Source organism: Vulpes vulpes, chromosome 12, assembly GCF_048418805.1.
Source record: "Vulpes vulpes isolate BD-2025 chromosome 12, VulVul3, whole genome shotgun sequence".
Taxonomy (NCBI): domain Eukaryota; kingdom Metazoa; phylum Chordata; class Mammalia; order Carnivora; family Canidae; genus Vulpes; species Vulpes vulpes.
In genome coordinates, this window is record NC_132791.1 from 84,559,088 (window position 1) to 84,580,178 (window position 21,091).

Below are 21,091 nucleotides of genomic sequence, written 5' to 3' on the forward strand. Positions count from 1 at the left end.
GCACACACACACCTGTATAAGGGTCCCTTCAAAATAGATATGGTCACAAAAGTTAACAATAAACAAAAAAGCAAAGGGTATTATATTCCTCTCTCATTTGCTCTGGAACTATTTTTTGTTTTATTCTAGAATAATACTGCCCAATAGAACTTTCTGAGATAATGGGAAGGTTCTAGATATGCCAAGACCATTTCAGTAGCCACTAGTGAGTTGGTGTTTTGGGGTATCAAAATGTAGCCAATGAAAAAAAGAACTGAATTTTTAAATTATAATTTAGAGTTTAAAATAATAAAGGACACTGACACATTTTTCTTCATCACTGCTATTCCTAGATGTTAGATTATAGCTACGTTAGATATGTCTAGATATCCATCTATCTATATATTAGATTATTAGATAGATTATTTAGATACCTTAATAAACTGGGAAGGTATTTTCCTTGAAAACTGACTAATCAATGTTTGGTTTTTAGGTAGAAGAGGTGAGTATTCTGTTAAAAATTTTCCCCTCAAAAAACAACTTTTCATCATCCTTTTGGCAAAAATACTTCTATTTTTTAGATATACATATATATTCTGATCTCATTTTCCAGTTTTTGCAGATGAATAATTCAGTCCATAATTCAAATAGATGGATACAGACCTTTGGAACTTGAGTTAGCATTGAAAGTCATTTTCATAAGCAAGAATAAAGGGAGCATGTTAGTGTAAAATGTACACACCAAAGTTTTATCATGTTCATGTATAATAGATTAAAAACATTTGAGATGGTATTTCCAGGGTATTTTTCTCAATAAAAACTTACTCCCTAGACTTGAAATATTACTATAAAGGTGGGTTTGTTTTCATAGGTGACTTCTTATTCTGTAACTCTGAGCTAGAGAGTCCTGTAAAGATTAGGAGCCAGATAATGAGATTCTGCAAGAAAAGTAACTTACTAAAAAAAAAAAAAAAGAAAGAAGGAAAAAAAAGTAACTTACTGAAAAACTAAAACTCAGAATAGTCAACGTTATTTTTTTCCATCAAACTCCACCTGACAGTCCTTTAGCAAATTAAACTTTAATTTTTTCATATCAGCAAAATCTTTTTTTTTAAATGAAGGAAACATTTATAAGAAGACTAAAATTGGTATTAAAAATTCTGGAAGACTTTTCCTCTTCCCTAAGAAAAGTCGCAGGGGCCAGGTTTTGACTATGTTAAAGTTGATGAGATCAGTTGATGAGATCTCCTGATTGGCAGGAAACCCTATGACTCTTACAGTGAGTAAGTTAGCTTGTCACTAGTTAGCTGTAACAAAGCTGAAACGTAGGGAAGCTGCGGTCTTGAGAGGTGAGCTCCAAATATCCACTGGACAGAGCTGGGACTTCAGGATTTGTTTGAGGCAAATCCCGGATGCATAGGCCAACACAAACCCAGAGACACGGCACCCGCCATTGACGGTGTGACGCATACTGTATGACAAAGACTGTTGTTTCCTCGTGTCCTTTTGTTTGTCGTGTTTTTACAATGTGTTTGATAGGTATTTAGGCTTTAAACCTGGTATTCTTTTTATGTTTTCCCAAGTTTTTATTATGGAAAACTTCAAATATATGGCGTAGAAAGAAGAATATAATGAACTTCCATATATCCATCATTCAGCTTCAAAAATGAACACCCCACAGACAATTTTGTTTTTATTTATGTGTCCTCCCCATCTCCTTCTCCCTCCTGCCCCTCTGGGTTATTCTAAAGCAAATTCCAGACATTATAACTTTGTGTCTATAAATATCTCAGCTTCTATCTCTAAAAGACAAGTATTCTTGTCTCCCCACCCCGCCCCCATGTTGAAGATGAGCTCCGCCTCTCCATCCCCAGGCTAGATAACCTGGAGCTGGCCTCCTGGCCGCCTGTTGGCCCAGTGCCCAGTCCAGCAACTTCATGCAGATAAGCTCTGCCCCCTGCCCACCAGCAGGATCTGTTGGCCTGAGGAGATCCTGGGCCCTCCCCCTGGCCGGCTGGGCCACCAGCTTCCCTCCTCTGACTCTGGGGGGTCCACATCCACTCCAGGGGAGTGTTGTCTCCCCAGTCCTCTCTCACACACCTTCCTTTGCTGAATTAAAGTTTGTAAGTAAATGGTTTTTAAAAAAAATACCATCACACCTAAAATAATTACAGATCATCCCTTACTAATATTCATATATTGAGCTGGTGTTCAGATTTCCCCAATTGTATCATAAATGTTCCTTTTCAGTTCTTTCTTGAAATCAGGATCAAATAAGATTCAACCGTTGTCATTGGCTGTTATATCTCTTTTAGCATACAGGTCTCTCCTCCCTCCATTCCTCCCTGTCTCCCCACCTCATCCTTGCATTTTATTTGCTGAAGATACCTGGTTGTTTCCCACAGTCAACATTTTGCTCATTTCCACCACCTTCTGCATTTCCCTAAATCGGCATTTAGATATGAAAACTTGATCAGGTTTGGCTCATATTTGGACCGGAGTATTCCATAGGCATTCTTGTGTCCACCTCCATCAGGAGCACATCACGTCAAGTTGTCTTAGGGATATTGGCAGCCCTTGATTATCATTGCTTAGATCACTTCTTTTGATAGTAGTTTTAAAGCTGTTTTTCTTTCTTTAGGGATTAGTAGAATACATCTGTTAGAAGAAACTTCCCCATTTATCTCTTTGGCTACTAGGGCTGCGTTTTGTCCTCTTTCCGATTGAGCTGACATATTCCACGGTATTCCTTCAGGTCCTGTGTAAATGGCACCCTTGTCTGCAGTACCACCCAGCTCTGGCATGGTGATCGAATCCTGTGGGGAAATAACCACTTTTTTAGGTAACATCTTTGTGCTTCCTAATATTTTCCTTTATTTTTTTTCCTGTTATCGGAGTATAAAACAAGTCAATTTTCTCTTAATGATGGAAAACCCCACAGAATTAATTTACCTAAGAGGAAACGGCGAGATTGGTTGAAAGACTTTGAAAAGGAGACAGGCCCACCAGACCATGACCTGGACGCAGCCAGTGAAGCTTCCTCAGAACCAGACTATAACTATGAATTTGCGCAGATGGAAGTTATCATGAAAACCCTGAATAGTAATGGTAAGAGCTTACGTCCAGATTCCTCTGTCTTGGGTAATTCCTGTCTCACACAGTTCAATGAGGGATGCCCTTGCGTGAAGTGGAAGTGTCATTCTGAAATTTAGACACATCAAATTGCTAGGTGTTTTTTGTTTGTTTGTTTGTTTTGGTTTTTTTTTTAATGATTTTCTTCATTTGTGAGACAGAGCATGAGCAGGAGGGAGGGATAGAAGGAAAAACAGACTCCCCACTGAGTAGGAAGCCGATGGGGGCTTGATCCCAGGACCCCAACATCATGACCTGAGCTGAAGGCAGGTGCTTAACCAACTGAGCCACCCAGGTGCCCCCCCATTCAGCGATTCTTTGAATACCTAGGGATCCCAACCTTGAACCATGGAGGAGCTCTGGAAGCCTCTGTCTGACGGTGCAGGGACAGCATCACGCTTTCCCAGTGGGGCTCTCCCCTGAAACATTTACTTTCTGAATGCTGTCTTTAGGTAAGCCTATCTGAGAAGAACGTGAGTGTGGGTGGAGAATGTCATTCAGATCTCTGGCATATCAAATTGAGGATTTCATTGCAAGAATAAAGACTTGGACCTTTTTTATCTCTTTGGATTTTTAGCCCCAAGGACCCCCTCTTTTCAATTATAAAAATGAAGTATAAAGAAAAGGCTAGATTGATAAAACAGGTGTGATGTATTAATAGGAAGATTATAGAACAAGAGTAGAAAAGAACATCTGTGAGATTAGGGCTGCACATCAGCTGCCAGGGCTTTGGACACTGCACCGCAGGCCGGACCACAGCTAGAAATCAGAACTCCATCCACTCTGCTACTGGCTCACCAGTTGGGCGGAATTCCAAAAGGCATTCCAGAGTGATGTTCAGACATCAGAATCACATTCATGGGCCCTTTTCTGACATGCCTGAGCAACAAGTCTCCTGTGAGTAATTTTGGATGGATACAGGGTGTGACAGGAGGGCGTGGGCACCAACTCCAGGTGTGGGAACACCCGCTGGAAGAGCATTACATCTTTACCTGAAATTACAGAATTCTAGAGGTCTATGTTGCTCAACTGCAGAGCATCCCAATGGTAATTTAATCGTCTCTTGTCCCACATCACAGATTTCTAATTTTATTCAATCACTATGTTCTTATCATATTTATATGAAAGCCCTGACTAACCGAGGAGTAGTTAGTATCTGTTAATTCCTCCAATCCTCTTAGCCAAACCAATTAGTCACCGGTGGCCTGACTCATGGTATTAACACGAGTTATCCATTTGTATTCCACATCAAGCCTTGTTCCCCAGTGTTGATTTTTTCTATTTAAAAGCAGTGTTCCCCCTCCCAACTCTTTACCCAGTTCCCCGTGTAAGTGGGGCTTCCCTTGGGGGCATGCAGACGTGCTCTTACTCAGTGCTGAAATGCCAGTGGCCTGGTGATGTTCATGGAATTCACCTCTACTGCTAGGTGGCTTCCCGATAATAAGCCTGTCTGCCTGGTGGTCGTCCCCCTGGTGGTCCTATTTGAAGATTCTCTTCCCTCTCCTGTGGTTTCAGACGAAGCTCCTCCACAAACAGTGGGATAAAGGTTTTAACTGATTGGTGTTAGCATGGGGGAGCTTGAGTGGTTTTTAGCAGGGCTGCTGACCGATGCTTATGCCTCATGCTTTGGCAAAATGTAACTAACACAATGGGGAAGAAGCTGAAGTTTTCTGCCTGTCTGAAGCACTCTATTCTTTTTTTAAAAGATTTTATTTATTTATTCATGAGAGACATAGAGAATGGCAGAGAGAGAGAGGCAGAGGGAGAGCAGGCTCCTTGCAGAGAGCCCGATGCGGGACTCAACCCCAGGACTCTGGGATCACACCCTGAGCCGAAAGCAGATGCTCAGTCACCGAGCCACCCAGAGGTTCCCAAACCACCCTATTCCTGGTTGAGGAATGCACCCTTTTAAATCATGACCCCTCCCTCCCCCATGTCCCAGCTCCATTGACATCCCATTGGTTACAGTCTAATCTAGTAGCTGGTCTTTCCCTCTATTTCCAACAGCATACAAGTGTCATTGGTATCATTGCTCTTGTTACTAATGGCTGGCTGACCCATGTCAGCTCAGCGGTTCAAGGCATTGTACTTGCAGATAGTGACTATCCTTCATGCCAGTAATAGGCTAGAATGATGTATTTTCAAATCTCTAAATAATGATCTAAAACCCAAGTCACTGGAATTAAGAGTGAAGCAGACCTAGTATCTGTGGACGATAATGTGTTCTTCTCAAAGGTTCAGAAGAAGAATTAGGCACTCATCTGTTGTCATAGAGTCAGTGGTAGCTTTATTTTTTTTTTAAAGATTTTATTTATTTATTCATGAAAGACACAGATTGAGGCAGAGACACAGGCAGAGGGAGAAGCAGGCTCCAGGGAGGGAGCCCGATGTGGGACTTGATCTGAGACTGCGGATCACGTCCTGAGCCAGGGGCAGGTGCTCAACCGCTGAGCCACCCAGGTGTCCCCAGTGGTAGCTTTAAAGTTAAGAGCAATTAAAAGGGCTGATGACAAGTCATTGAGCTTATTCTATCTGGGATTAAAGCTGTGTTTTTCCCCCTCCCCCAAAGGATCTGCTTCCCTTCAATTTAGTGATTGGGCACCTAGGTGTGAACGAATACTGATTGTTTATCACATCAGTACCTTCCAGCCTTTACTACTGGCACCCTCTCTTTTTCCCTTCTCGGGGCAGCTAAATAAGTGTAAGCACCTTACATGAATTACATACCAGATAAAAGGATAAACTAATGAAGAGAGAACATGCTATGCCATAATAAACATGATCCTTTCTCTCTTCCTAAAACACCTACCTTTTTGGTATCTTGGCCTTAGGCTCCAGACACTGAGTTTTAAAACCCCTCATTCAAGAGGAGGAAAATGATAGGGAAAAAAATAAACTGTAGACAGTTTTTTGATGGTTGATTGGTTCGTTGAAAATAGGCTAAATGGTCTTTGGTTTCTGTCGTAGGCCATTATCATGGAGTCAGACTGACCTGCCGATTAGAGTGATCTATTTAAAAAATATGCTATAGAGTGATAAAGGCTTGAACCTGGCTAATTGCAAAGATGATATCAAATATATCTAAGACAACAACTTGTGTTGAAATCAGAGGTTGAAGAAAGGAAAGATAGACATGGAGAAAGAAACCTTAGTCCCTGTATCTCTGCCCAGGCTCTGGGTCGTGTGGTCTGTCCCAGTTCCCTAGGGCTTGGCTATACTGTGGCAAACTGAGGGGAGGGATACTTTGACTGGCTCCTTCTTCTATATCTCTTAGTGGTTTGTGGCCACTGATGAAGCCTGGTGAATAGTTATGTCATGGCACCTGCTAAAGCACTTTAAAGCAACCTTGGTCACATTGCCTCTGCATCAGCATGGAACCTTGGGGTGAAATCCTCTCAGCCATTTAGGATCCTGTGTGTGTTTTCTACACACCACTGACTAGCAAGCAGGAATAAGGATTAAATGTTCTATCCAGGGTCTTTTAGCAAATATGTTAGAATATTAATTTTATAAATGGTATGTTTTCCAATTTTCTCTCTCTGGAAAAGATTTATGAAAACTAAGGTAGGGCTCTTGAAAACCAGGCTCCATGGAAGTATAAATGGATGGCAAAGACCCTGTCCTTTCTTTTTCAAACCTAGAGCCTAAAAGAGAAAAATTACGTACTGTTTGAGAAATGCATTTTTAAAAAATACTGAGACAACTTTTCTTCTCTAGTCTTATGTATAAAATTCCTTCAGACTCCTTCACCATATTATTCATATATTTTTCATAAATTTACAGGACAAGGTCAGGAGTTCTAATGCTTTGGAGTACGTAGATGTCTTACTCTACGGAAAAGGTCTTCCCTCTCATGGTCTGTCTTTAAGAGTTTGGTATTTTTTAAGAGTTCATTTTCCATCAGATTTTCAGGTAATATATTTTAGGGACTCAGGACTCTGAAAAAACTATTTCTGCTTTGAAAAAATGCTGAATTTTAGAATTTTATATCTGTAAAGAATTGCAGTATTCTTTAAAACTCTTTAACAGAGTACTAATTCTGAGCCAAACATTGGAAATAAGAATTCACTCTCCGTTTATTATTAAACTGATGTCTTACCCCTGTTAGCTCTGATAGTTAGCTCTGATCTGAGTTCAGAACCTAGCTCTCTCACTCATTAGCTCTGTGATCTTAGGTCAGCATCTTCAAAATGGGAATATATCCACCCTCAGGTCTGTTGCAAGACTTTCATGAGATGATGCATGTAAAGGCTGTAGTGCCTCTGTCTGACTTATAGCCAGCAGCTAGTCGAATTCTTATTGCCATGTGGTTGTCATTTTTTATTAAAACAACTCACCTGTACTCTATGTAGATATCTAGTGATTTTTTTAAATTACTTTCTACTTTTTGTTTTGTATAATTTAACCTTATTTTTTTAAGCTAACATACTATCTCTTTCTCTTTACTGCTTACATAGATGATGAGTATAATTTGCATAGTTATTTCACAAAATGATAGATAGGGCCTAATGGAAAAGTCAGTCAGGAAACATAATCAGGTGATATAAAATCCATCTTGTCATCTTTATTTCTAATTCTTATCCTGGAAATTAAACTGAGAGTCAGTGTGTGGGAATACAACACGAAAAGCACCATTTGAACAGGCAAAGGTATGAACTCAAGGCCAGTCTGAGAGTACGAATGCATCTCCTCCACATCTCGTGTGCTTCAAGGAGATAGTTACGATGATGGTGGTTTTCTTATTTGCCATCCAGATAGCCTGACACAATTGCTTCTCTACAGTCTACTCATGTAGAGTATCATGTCAATAATTTTCTCCTGGGATATATGGTCAGCGCTTTCATTCTCTAGAACACGTAGGTCAGTGGTCATTGCCAAGCTAATGTCCAGCCACGGGCGGTGGCCACTACCTACACCACAGCCACTGCTGGCCTTGGGCATGACCCCTTTGAACAACATATTTCTATACTTTTTTTTTTTTTAAGATTTTATTTATTTATTCATGAGAAACACACAGAGGCAGAGACACAGGTAGAAGGAGAAGCAGGTTCCCTGCAGGAAGCCTGATGTGGGACTCAATCCCTGGACCCCGGGATCATGACCTGAGCTGAAGGTAGACCCTCAACCTCAGAGCCACCCACGCGTCCCTGTATTTCTATATTTGTTCACCACATATATGTTGGTGATCTCTGGATCTGCAAAAGCAAAAAGTCATAAATGGCCTTTTGTTTTTGCAAGTGAATTCATCCCTTCCTCCTTCCCCTTTTTTCTGCTTTCTGTTTTCTTTTTTCAAGTTAAATTGCCTTCTTAGATTTCAACATCTAAGAAATCATATATTCAGTATTTCCAAACATGTGCTGTGATCTATACATTTCCTCCCACATTATAGAAATTCAGGAGTAATAAGATTTGTGGTTAAAATCAGAAATATCAAAACCCTTTGCCATATACTAAAACTGTTGCTAAACGGGCATAGAAAATGACTACCATAAAATTGAAATCTTGTGTGGCTCTTTGAGGCTGTCTTAGAGTTCATGAAGCTTTCCTCGATGGATAGGAGCCCATCCCCTCTACCATCTGCTTATAGTGAATTACTGATCCATCTACACATAAGGATGAGCTCGCCAAATTGAAGAAACACAGTAGATGAGGGGAATATTTACATGTAGGACACTTATCTGAAATGTTAATAAGAAGGCAGCTGGGAAGATTTCATCTGGCAGGGCCCCTGGGCCACGCAGAAAGCATCTTCAAAGGCTAAATTCTGAGTAGGGAGAAAATTCTTGCTGGAAGAAGCACAGCGGGCTGCCCTGTCGTAGCACCGTGGAAGACACTTGCCTTGTCTCTTGGCCCACCAGACCCAGTGCAAAATGTGGTTCAGGTCCTGGAGAGACAGTACCTGGAAGAAAAGAGGAGCGCCCTGGAGGAGCAGCGGCTCATGTATGAGCGGGAGCTGGAACAGCTCCGCCAGCAGCTGTCCCCGGAGCGGCAGCCCCAGAGCAGCGGCCCCGACCGCCTGGCCTACAGCAGCCAGACAGCTCAGCAGAAGGTGACCCAGTGGGCAGAGGAGAGGTAAGAACGGGACCCACGCCATCAGGGCCTTGGGGCTTTGGGGGGGCGGGCATGGAAAAGGGGCATCATCCTAGCAAGTAGAGAAATGCTAGTCCCATATCTGGGTCATTAGCAATTGCCTTTCCTTTTCAGGGATACTGTCCATCCTCAGTCTGTTTACTATCACTGGTTAAAGACCACTCCTTCCCCTGCTTACCTTTCAGTAAAAATAGCACCAAGTTAGAATATCATCAATAGGTATTGAAATAGAGAAAGTTTGAATATTCCTTTAGCATCAAAGGATTTCTCAGTTTTATTTTTTTGAGGTGTTATTTATTTATTCATGAGAGACACACAGAGGCAGAGACACAGGCAGAGGGAGAAGCAGGCTCCCTGCAGGGAGCCCGATGTGGGACTCGATCCCAGGACCCCAGGATCACACTTTGAGCCAAAGGCAGACGCTCAACCGCTGAGCCACCCAGGTGTCCTGCATTTCTCAGTTTTAAATTTCTCTTTGGAGTCTCTTTAAATACAACTGTAATATTAAAAAATATATTCAATGTGAATTTTCAGAATTTATGATTTAAGTATTTATCTCAGAACTGAGGTAGTAGTGGGAGGAACATCAGCCATGAGGACAGTAAGTCACACTCCTGGGTTCTCTTGTGTTCTTAACGGCAGTCTAGGCACAGTGCTCATGTAGCACTCCCAACAGCCCTCTGCCCCAGGGACAGTTATGTCCTGTAGACAGGGCACTCATTCTATGTATCTTCCTCAGTCACCCACCTGGTCCATGAAAAGGCCAGCGTTTGGACCCATATCTCTTCAGTCCCCTTACTGATCCCCACACTGTTAGAATAATAATAGCAGTAACCAAAGTAGCATCTGCCGTTTACAGAGCCTTCCTCACGTGCCAGGCACTGAGTGCTTTATGTGTATTCATCTACTCTTCACACCTGCTACTGTATTTGATCATTTGCACCCCATTTCATGCATGAGGAAACAGGCTGAGAGGTTGAATGGTTCCCCCAAAGTCATTTAGCCAGCACGTTGGAGCAGCAGGATCAAAGCCATGGCCATCGGAGTCCGGGGCCGGTATCCTAATCTTGCAGCCACACTGCAGCTCTCTCACGAGCAATGAGACACTTAAGTCTGAGCCACATCCAGGAAGGTGAGCCCCTAGAGAAGAGGGAGGAGGAGGAGCCTGACCCTGCACAACAGGCTAGCAATAGTAATGTACTTGATGGTCTGTTCTGAATTAGAAGAACGCATTGCGTTTTCCCCAGGAACCTGCCTGCTCATCTGTCTGGATACTGAAGTATGAAGATTTATCCTACATGTAACACATTACTCTGTATCTTTTACTGTGCAAAAGAAACCCAGGTTGTCAGTGCTTCTTCTGAGGAGCTGTCTTCTCTGCCTTTACTGTGAGCTGGTGGCTTTCCTTCCTCTAAGCAACAGCAGGCTTGAAAGTCATTGTTGTGATCAGACCCACTGGTACCTTTCTGTTTCTTCCCCGTAATTACTTCAATGTCCTGAAGACTGTGAAAGACAAAAAAGATGCAACAGAAAAGGTGGATTGTTTTTAATGATAGTATTTTTCAGTCGGGCGTTAAAACTTTTTTTTTTTTTTTTTTTTTTTTACTTAATTCCAAATTGATTTTCTTGGAGGCTCAAGGTCTTAAAAAAAAAAAAAAAGACTAACATGGATGATATTTTGGGGATGTCACTCAAGGGGAGGAGAATGGTCACAATATTGATTTCACCTGAATCACTGGATAAAATTAAGATGTCATTAATGATGGGTAGTTATTATTAGGAGCTGAGACTCTTAACCTAAATAAATGTTGATGGCTTGTGAAATATTGAGGGACTCATACCCAAATAAATGTTGGGGGTCTGAAAATCAAGTATCTTTAAGAGCTAGTGAGAATGTCAAAGAAAACCAGAGATGTGGTTTATTCTTCCTGGATAATCACAGTGTAGTATAGAGCAAGATACAAATAGGTGAAAAGTACATCGTAATAGTAAATTAAAAACCAGTTTTGTCTGGCAAAAGAAAGTGCTGCGGTTCCATAATTATTCCTTTGTCATTTATCCCTGATCTGAAAAATAACTTCCAGGGGCAGGGAACCAGCTTCAGTCATTAACGTGTCCCCAGTGCATGATGGTGTCTTTGGTAGGCGCTTTGGGAATATTTATTGTGTGAGGTTATGGAAGTGATGAATGAGTATGTGCCTGGGCAGGGAGCACTGTGAGGTTAGTACATGGTTAGCAGACAGTGGGACCCCGTGCAGTGGAGCCTTTCTCCAGCTGGTTCGTGGAGAAGGAAGGATTTCAGGCAAGGCTGTAAGGTGGCAGCTGGACAGACAGACAGGAGGTGGGAGATAATTTGAACGGAGCAGGTTGGCACAAACAAATGGGAAGCCATGGAGAAGAGGAAGGTGTGCTTGGGGGATTACACAAGAGCTGTTCTTCTGTTCGATCTAAAAAGTGACTTACAGAGGAGGAGGGAAAGCTACTCCAAAGCTCTTCTGAAGGGTGAAGAGGAGGTTTTTAACTGAGGACTGATGTGCAACGGGCAAGGATTTATGTGTCTGTTGGTAGGAAAGAGGAAGAACCCAGGGACAGTGAGGTTATCAGGAGGGTGTGAGGAAGGGACCTTGAAAACAATACAGAGAGAGATTTAGGAGATATTTCAAAAGAAAAATTAACAAGGCTCTTTTCTGGATGTTGTGGAGAAAAGACTGAGCTGGCTAGGAGAATTCAAATCCGAGTAACTGGAAAAAAAAATAATAATATCACTCAGAAAAACCAGGCAGGTGAGATCCATGTGTCACATATCTTAGGTTAACTTTATATTAACATCTTTGCAGGGTGCCTCCTGTGTCACTTCTAAGGTGATGAGAAAGGAGTAGAAATGGGGCGTTCCAAGCTCATCTTTGTCCTATTAAGGGAGGGCAGGAGGTCTATAAATGGGAGAGAAGAGAAGCTAGGTAAGGCTAGAGAAAGTCTGTTGGCCCGGGTTACCATTGAGCACAAATCCACATGTGGAAATCAGAAGCTCTCTTCTTTCAGAAGAAAGAAGGTAGTGGGTAGTTTGAGGGTATCCCACAGTGGGCCGTGCACTTGGCCAGGAATTAGGTATAATGATAAAAAAATATAGTTCTCACTCTGGGGTGCCTGCAGCTCCATAGAAGAGACAGGCATTAGCCATATAATTATTACAAATAAATGAGAGATTATAACTAGGACAAATGCTGTGGCGCTGGGAGACCATTTAATAGGGTTTTGACCTATTCAGTGTCAGAACAGTAGACAAGGTCTCACAAGGAACTGCTTTTGTGCAGAGTTGAAAAAGTTGAATTTCTGGTGCTACAGAAGTCCCCATTTTTTGCCTTTTACTAACTGAAGCAATTGTGTGGAACACTGTCTACTTCTGGACTCCAGATTTCTTTCCCCGGCCCTGCTCTCCTGTCCCCACCCCCAAAAGCACACAGCAAGTAATAATCAGTTCTTTTCCTGAAAGAAACCTTTTTTTGTTTTGGGGGGGCAGCATCATGTCAAAATCTAGCCATTTTCAAATGTTAGAGGTTTTTTTTTTTTTTTTAAGATTTTATTTATTCATGAGAGGCAGAAAGAGAGAGAGAGAGGCAGAGACACAGGCAGAGGGAGAAGCAGGCTCCATGCAGGGAGCCCAATGCAGGACTCTATCCTGGGTCTCCAGGAACATGCCCTGGGCAGAAGGCAGGTGCTAAACCGCTGAACCATCCAGGGATCCCCAGTTAGAGGGTTTGAAGTATGGTTTTTAGTTAAGTCCCTCCACGTATTTGCTCTTTGTGGGTGATACCAGCAGTGCTGGTGGGAGGAGAGAAACATGAACAAGTGTTGATGTTGACAAAAACCAGTTGAAAAATATTGCCTGGAAGGAGTTTTCTACCACTTTCTAATAACATGACTCACTTAGAAACAGGATCAGTTTCCTTTTCTTTTAGATTTTCTCATTTCCTTTGCTGCTACCCCACAGGGATGAGCTCTTCCGTCAAAGCCTGGCAAAACTTCGCGAGCAGCTCGTGAAAGCAAATACCTTGGTAAGGGAGGCCAACTTCTTAGCTGAGGAAATGAGCAAACTCACTGACTACCAAGTGACCCTGCAGATCCCTGCTGCAAACCTCAGTGCCAACAGAAAGGTAAGAGTGTTTTTAAAGAAAAGAGAGCAAAACATACAACAGTATATCCTCCAAGATAGAATATAAACCTGACATCCAAAGAATATCCATGAGGAGATCTTGATGTGAGCCAGAGTATTTATACTTTTTAAGATTTCCTCTATTAATATAATATTGTATGCCAACTATACTAAAATAGTAAAAATTAAAAAAAAATATTTCCTCTATAGAGTCCCCCTTCAAGTATACATGCTCTTAGATGTGTTAAAACTAGAAATAGATCTAAGTTCGGGGCACCTGGGTGGCTCAGTGGTTGAGCGTCTGCCTTTGGCTCAGGTCGTGATCCTGGGGTCCTGGGATCGAGTCTCCCATCCGGCTCCCTACAGGGAGCCTGTTTCTCCCTCTGCCTATATCTCTGCCTCTCTCTCTGTGTCTCTCATGAATAAATAAAATCTTCTTAAAAATTGAGTAATTCCTCTTGCTTTTCTCTTTTCTATAAATGTTCCCTTCTGGAATGGGAGCTAAGTATAAGTTTTGTTACAGTCTTATTTTTAAGAGTGGATTCTACAAGAAAGGAAGACTTGTAGAATACCTTTCTTTTGTACACAGAACGGCCCTTTGCAGTCATTGGGAAGTTTACCTTCATTTCAATTTGAGGAATTTTTTCTTTAAAGAGAAATGTCGAAAGAAAATAATCTTTCATCCATTTATATTTCCCTCCAGCAAGCAAGCAGGAAATGAGTCAGGGAGTATTCCATTAATCTTTCTGCATTTCAGTCCTTTGACCAAGCAGTTCTTTGAGAAATTGATGTTAAATCCAGTCATAGAAGTGTTCATAAAGATTAGGTACTTTTTGTCCAAGGATGCCCATTATAATGGCCTTTAGAGTAGCAAAAATTCAAAATAGTCATGATGTTGAACAATATAATAATTTGTCAGATGAGTGGTATATTCATATGATAGATTTCTATGTTTCCATTAAAGATCATGTCTGTGAGGGGCACCTGGGTACTCAGTCAGTTAAGCATCTGACTTTGACTCAAATCATGATCCCGTGGTCCTGGGATCAAGCCCCATATCAGGCTCCCTGCTTGGGGGTGGGGGTGGGGGGTCGGGGGGGAGGGTCTGCTTCTCCCTCTGCCCCCCCCATTTGTACGCGCTCTCTTTCTCTCAAATGAATAAATAAAATCTGTTTAAAAGGAAAAAAAATCATGTCTATGAGGAATATTTAACAACACAAGATGATCATAATATAAAAACTGGAGAGAAGAGATTTATAGTTTGGTTCTAGTGATAAAAATAAAAAGCATGTGCATAGGTCTACACAGAAGATTTCATTAATCTTTCTGCAGTTGAGTGGAAAATAATCCAGAATATTCCCTAGAATACTTTGTGATCCTAGTAGAATTTCATCTTCCTGTATGCACGAGGCGTCTTTTTCCAGTTGCTACTTGACGTTACCTACGTTGCTCAAACAACCCAAAAAGTCACAATAAGGTTTCTCTGGTTTGTTGTTTGTTTTTGTTTTCCTTCACTCTGCAGAGAGGAGCGATTGTGAGTGAGCCAGCTATTCAGGTGAGGAGGAAAGGAAAGAGCACCCAAGTTTGGACCATTGAGAAGCTGGAGAATAAATTAATTGATATGAGAGATCTTTATCAAGAATGGAAGGAAAAAATCCCTGAGGTAAAAGAGACAAAATGTAAAGGAGATTTGACTATGTTGAAAGCACAGAGTGTAAGTGATACCACCGTCCAAACACACACACACACACACACACACACACACACACACACACAGACACACACGGCGGGAAGTATATGCAGTCATGCTTTGGACATGCATTTCAGAGAAGTAACATAGAAGTGACCCTGAGAGGGGTCCTGAATTGGATCGGTCATAAAGGCTGTGACTCCCACATGAACAGGAGCTAAATAAAGAGAACACACAACATATTCTTGTTTGTCAGGGGTTTTTGCTGCATTTCAAGTGAACTGGAATAGAACAAAGTGAATCTGTGAACAAATAGAATCAAAGTGATCTGTGTGGTCAGTGTTGTAAAACATCCATGTGGATGGAATCGGCTTGGATTCTGTATTCATTCATGCTCTCCCAGTTGTGATCATGGCACGAGAGATTACAAAGAAGAATCTTAGAAAACACAATCCATTTCTGGGGATATTGGTAATGGAAAGAAGCCTCGGTGAAGGAAAAATGAGGCAGAGCACAGGGAATGGTGTGAAAAAGACTGCACGTGGAGTGTGAGAGGGAAGAAAGGAAGTAACTATGGAGGAGCTCTCCACGAGGACATCCCTCATGGAGGGATAGCCCCCCAGCTGTCAAGCCCCTCCCACAGGCTGCTTTTGTTTTATTTATGCGACAAGATTGCGATTTTACTTCTTTTTAATTTCTTTAGATAAATGCTTTCTTTTTTTTTTAATGTAAATGCTTTCTTTTTAAAAACATTCTTAAGGGCTAGTTTTAAATAATATTATCCAGGTTGATGTTTTGTTTCCTACTCATCTTCCTCCCTGCCCACCCTACCCATCAGGCAAAGCGTCTCTATGGGAAACGAGGTGACCCTTTCTATGAAGCCCAAGAGAATCACAACCTGATTGGCGTGGCTAACGTGTTCTTGGAGTGTCTCTTCTATGATGTGAAACTTCAGTATGCAGTTCCTATCATCAGCCAGCAGGGGGAGGTAAGGACAAGCCAGCCTTGGAAGAAATCATTGGTGTGTGTGTGTGTGTGTGTGTGTGTGTGTGTGTGTGTGTGTCTGTGAATCCAATTTAAATTCTGCTTGAGGTCCATCAGGAAACTACGGTGAATAGTCAGGGTCACATTCATTCTTCTCTGTTCATATCAACAGAAACTATCAAAACTAAATCATGGTTTCTTAAGAATATAAGATTAAAATCACATAAGATGATTATAACATTTTTTTTTTTTATGGTTCACGGGGGGTTTTTTCCTTTGTTTCGGTCAAATTAGGAATCTTTTGGAAACCAGATTCAGCTCTGTCCCCATGTTCCTCTGCCTTCATCTCTTACGTTTGTTAATGTACTCAGATTCCTTGCCGGCTCCCATGTGGTCTTCACAAGATACAACTGGGAGCATTATCTTTAAATCTAAGATATTCAAGGAAAACAAGCTTAGCTCCTTTTTTAAAAAGCAGAAGAAAACAAAACACCTCACACTTCAGTTATTTACATGCATTGGCCTTGTGTGGGCCTAAGATGTTTTAGAAGATATTCAGGTTCAAACTTTTTTATTTTTATCCATTTCATCAACTGATGTTTTTATTTTAAATTTAGTGACGTCTGTAGTCTTGAGTTTGCCCTTTCATAACATGCAGAGCTGAAATACTTAGCTATTTTTTGTGATCCTTAGGGTAGGCCGCAAGTAGGATACCATTCTGGCCAAAGTGAACCAGAAAACAGAGCCCAGGTTCCCAGCTATGGTGTGGAAGTACACAGCTCACATTCTGTGTGGCAACCCCCTGGGGACATGCTGCTCTAGAAGACCAGTGGGCTAGAGTTGCTTTGTTCCATGTGAAAAATGAGCAAAACTCCTGTGGCAAAGGAATTCAGGGGTTCTTTTTTTTAATGATTTTTAAATTTTTACTTAAATTCAGTGAATTAACTTAATGTATTATTGGTTTCAGAAGTAGAAGTCAGTAATTCACCAGTCTTCCATTACACCCAGTGCTCATTCCATTATGTGTCCCACCAAATGCCCCGCCATCATCCAGTTACCTCATCCCTCACCACATCCCCTTCAGCAACCTTCAGTGTGATTCCTATGATTGAGAGTCTCTTATGATTTGTCTTCTCTCTGATTTTGTCTTTTATTTTTTCCTCCCTTTCCTATGATCCTCTGCTTTGTTTCTTAAATTCTACATGCGTGAAATTGTATATATGTCTTTCTCTGGTTGACTTGTTTCACTGAGCATAACACCCTCTAGTTCTATCTACATTAATGCAAATAGCAAGATTTATTTTCTTTTGATGGCTGAGTAATATTCCATTGTGTGTGTGTGTGTGTGTGTGTAATATTATATAATATATATACACGAATCTTCTTCCATTATATATATGTAATACATACACTATATATATTATACATACACATATTATATTCATATATAACGTGTGCATATATATATATATGAATCAAATCTATTCATTTGTCGATGGACATCTGTGCTCTTTCTGTAGTTTGGCTATTATGGACATTGCTGCTATAAACATTGGGGTGCAGATGTCCCTTCATTTCATCACATTTGTATTTTGGGGGTAAATACCTAGTAGTACAATTGCTGGTTCATAGGGTAGCTCTATTTTCAACTTCTTGTGGAACCTCCATACTGATTTCCCGAGTGGCTGCACCAGCTTGCGTTCCCACCAACATATAAGAGGTTCCCTTTTCTCTGCATCCTTGCCAACATCTATCATTTCCTGACTTGTGAATTTTAGCCTTTCTCTCAGTCAGGTGTTCTTAAGCTAGGGTCTGGGCGGGGCTTTGAGTGTTCCATTCATCCCTCTGAAATTATTTTAAAAACGTATCTGACTCTCAAAAACATTGAAAAAGAGCTTGAGAACGATTATTTTCAAACTGATTTCTCCTGTTCCCCTCTTCCCCCTCCTCTGATTCCTCCATATTGGTCTCGCTCATCCAGTACCACTGACCAATTTTTTCAGGTCTGTGCTGCCAATGCCAGTTGCTATGTGGAAGTTGGGTCTAACCTGCCTTTAAAAATGAGGCTTACTATTTAAGATGACACAGCACTGTCAAAATATGTGTCACCTTTACAACTCTAGCCATTGCAACCCTAACCTGTGGCTGAAAGATGACTTGGCCAGTTACAGCTCAGGGGATGCCAATTGCAGGATAATTCTTGTCCCTTAATTCATTTCTATGCAACCAGCTATAAGAGAGACAGCACTAAACTACACCTATCCAGAGGACCACCAGGATATGGAGGATATTTTAAGTCTTTGAGGGAGGCGGACTGTTTTAAAGGAACGGTTTCCTTATAACTTGTTATCTTTGTACTTGTCAATCCTCCTGGGATAGGTCTCATTCCCTAGGGGAGCCTGCCATCACCCTGCTCCCTCCTCCCCATTGAGTTACATACCTATTCTCTGCTCCCAAGAGAGTGGACACTCCATGAGCCTGCTGACTATGTCTTCCCATTTACTTTTTTTTTTTTTTAAGATTTAATTTATTTATTCATGAGAGAGACATAGAAAGAGAGGCAGAGACATAGGCAGAGGGAGAAGCAGGCTCCCTGCAGGGAGCCTGATGTGGGACTTGATCCCAGGACCCTGAGACCACGACCTGAGCCAAAGACAGATGCTCATCCACTGAGCCACACAGGTACCCCTTGGTTTACTGTTATAAGTGCAGAACTTAGTGCAGTTCCTGGCACACAGCTGATTCCTGGATCACTTTATCCCATAACAACCCACACAAATCTCTGGACTATTTGTCTCGGTATTCCCGTGAGGCAAGTATTTGATCAGAGGAGTAAATGAATGAATATATGAATGTGGAAAACAGATGACTCCAAGTAGAATATGATAGCTGCCTGTGCTCAGTTCTTGGGCTGCCTGGAAAGAAGGACAGGAACGAAGCTGATTCCAGAAGGCAAGTGGCAGAGAAGCAAATGGCTCCAAGTCAGACAGGGTGATTGCAGGGGCAGGTGAGGGGATGGACTGGCCACAGAAAGGGTGAGTTCCCCATCGTCAGAAATGGCCCAGCAGGAGCCCTGGGGCTGCTCCCTGGGAGTGTGGTAGAGTGCTCTCTGTCTTAGGTCAGACTCCACAGGATGCCTATCAATGCCCAGACACTTTGGTCCCCACCGCAGGTTGCAGGGCGCCTCCATGTGGAAGTGATGCGAGTGACAGGGGCTGTCCCGGAGCGCGTGGTGGAGGACGACTCCTCGGAGAACTCCAGCGAAGGCGGGAGCCTTGAAGTCGTGGACAGCAGCGGGGAGGTCATTCACCGAGTCAGGAAGCTGACCTGCCGGGTGAGAGGACGAGATGGGCAGGCGCCCATGAATGACCCTGTTCATCCAAAGCAGTTCTACAGAAAATCTTAGAGGAGATTTTCTTAGGGCATAGTAAGCATTAAACAGTCTGATCTTAAGTACAACGGTGGGCAGGACTCTTTCCAGAAGTAGAGCACACTTCCTGAGGCCAGTTGATGAAATTTTAAAAGCCCTTGTGCATTTAGCATGCAGAGAGAGTATATTGTTCAGTGAATCAGGCTTTTCCAGCAAGGGTTGCATCTGTGTCAGAAACTCAGTCACTAGGAAAATTTAAGAGGATGTGTGCCTTTGTTGCCAGGTCCTCATGCTATAGTCATGGTTCTGGTACAGACCTGTTATTGGCAGAAACCTTCATGTGCCAGATATTTTTCAGATGTCAAGTGGATAACTGATTTCTGTATTTCCTCACTGACTCTTAAGTTTAAAATACTTGAAGTAAGAATGTATACTTTAATGTTATCTTTCTTTCTTTCTTTTTTTTTTTTTTAAGATTTTTTTATTTATTCATGAGAGACCCAGAGAGAGAGGCAGAGATACAGACAGAGGGAGAGAAGCAGGCTCCTCAAAGGGAGCCCCATTCGGGACTCGATCCCAGCCCCCAAGACCATGCCCTGAGCCAAAGGCAGATGCTCAACTCCTGAGCCACCCAGGCATCCCTAATGTTTTTTTTTTTCTTTTTTTTTTTAAGATTGGTTGATTGATTATTTATTTATTTATTTATTTATTTATTTATTTATTTATTTATTTATTTATTTATGAGACACAGAGAGAGAGAGGGAGAGAGAGGCAGGGACACAGGCAGAGGGAGAAGCAGGCTCCACACAGGGAGCTGGACGTGGGACCCGATCCCGGGTCTCCAGGATCACGCCACAGGCCAAAGGCAGGCGCCAAACCGCTGAGCCACCCAGGGATTCCCCCCTAATGTTCCTAATGTTTTCTTTACAGGAGTTATAGTGCATGTTTTTTTTATTGTTGTTATTTTATATCTCTTTAGGTAAAAATTAAAGAGGCAACTGGGCTGCCCTTAAACCTCTCAAATTTTGTCTTCTGTCAATACACATTCTGGGACCAGTGTGAATCTACAGTGGCTGCCCCGGTGGTGGATCCTGAGGTGAATTCCCCTCAGACCAGGGACGCCCAGTACACCGTGACCTTCTCTCACTGTAAGGTATGGGCACCCTTACAGACTGAGCTGCGCGGGAGGCATGAACCCGGGTGCCATTCAGAGCTCTTCTTATAACTTAGAAGTCTCCTCCTAAGAATGTTTAAGGAATGTAATATGTGTGTTGGACTTTTTAACCTCAAAATGTTCTTCAGTACAGATTCAAATGGGAAGTATTTATTTTTTATTTTTTATTTTTTTTTAATGGGAAGTATTTAAAATAGAGTCAGAAAGACCTCTACCTGAAGTCTTACGCCCTAGAGGTGGAATGGCCAGTGACAGTTTGTACACCTTTAGGTAAACTTTCTATGCCCTACAACTTTTATGTGTGTTGTCAATACATGTTCACACACAAATGGGCATAGATACAGTCTCTTACCATCTTGAATGCATAACTTTTTAAGTTTTTATTTATTCATGAGAGACACACAGTGAGAGAGACAGAGACAGGCAGAGGGAGAAGCAAGCTCCCTGTGGGGAGCCTGATGCAGGACTCAATCCCAGGACCCTGGGATCACAACCTGAGCCAAAGGTAGATGCTTAACCGCT

General features: G+C 41.9%; 1 protein-coding gene across 5 annotated transcripts in view; it reads left to right on the forward strand.

Moving 5' to 3' along the window:
* Positions 1 to 21,091, forward strand: part of KIF13A (kinesin family member 13A) — a 208,387-nt gene that overhangs the window by 153,252 nt on the left and 34,044 nt on the right. For all 5 annotated transcript variants that reach the window (XM_072729061.1, XM_072729060.1, XM_072729062.1 and 2 more), the window contains 8 exons: positions 2,735 to 2,821; positions 2,921 to 3,087; positions 8,970 to 9,183; positions 13,190 to 13,352; positions 14,874 to 15,014; positions 15,880 to 16,029; positions 19,198 to 19,359; positions 20,375 to 20,548. In XM_072729061.1, coding sequence (XP_072585162.1) covers positions 2,735 to 2,821; positions 2,921 to 3,087; positions 8,970 to 9,183; positions 13,190 to 13,352; positions 14,874 to 15,014; positions 15,880 to 16,029; positions 19,198 to 19,359; positions 20,375 to 20,548 — 1,258 coding nt within the window. The remainder of the gene's footprint in view (positions 1 to 2,734; positions 2,822 to 2,920; positions 3,088 to 8,969; positions 9,184 to 13,189; positions 13,353 to 14,873; positions 15,015 to 15,879; positions 16,030 to 19,197; positions 19,360 to 20,374; positions 20,549 to 21,091) is intronic.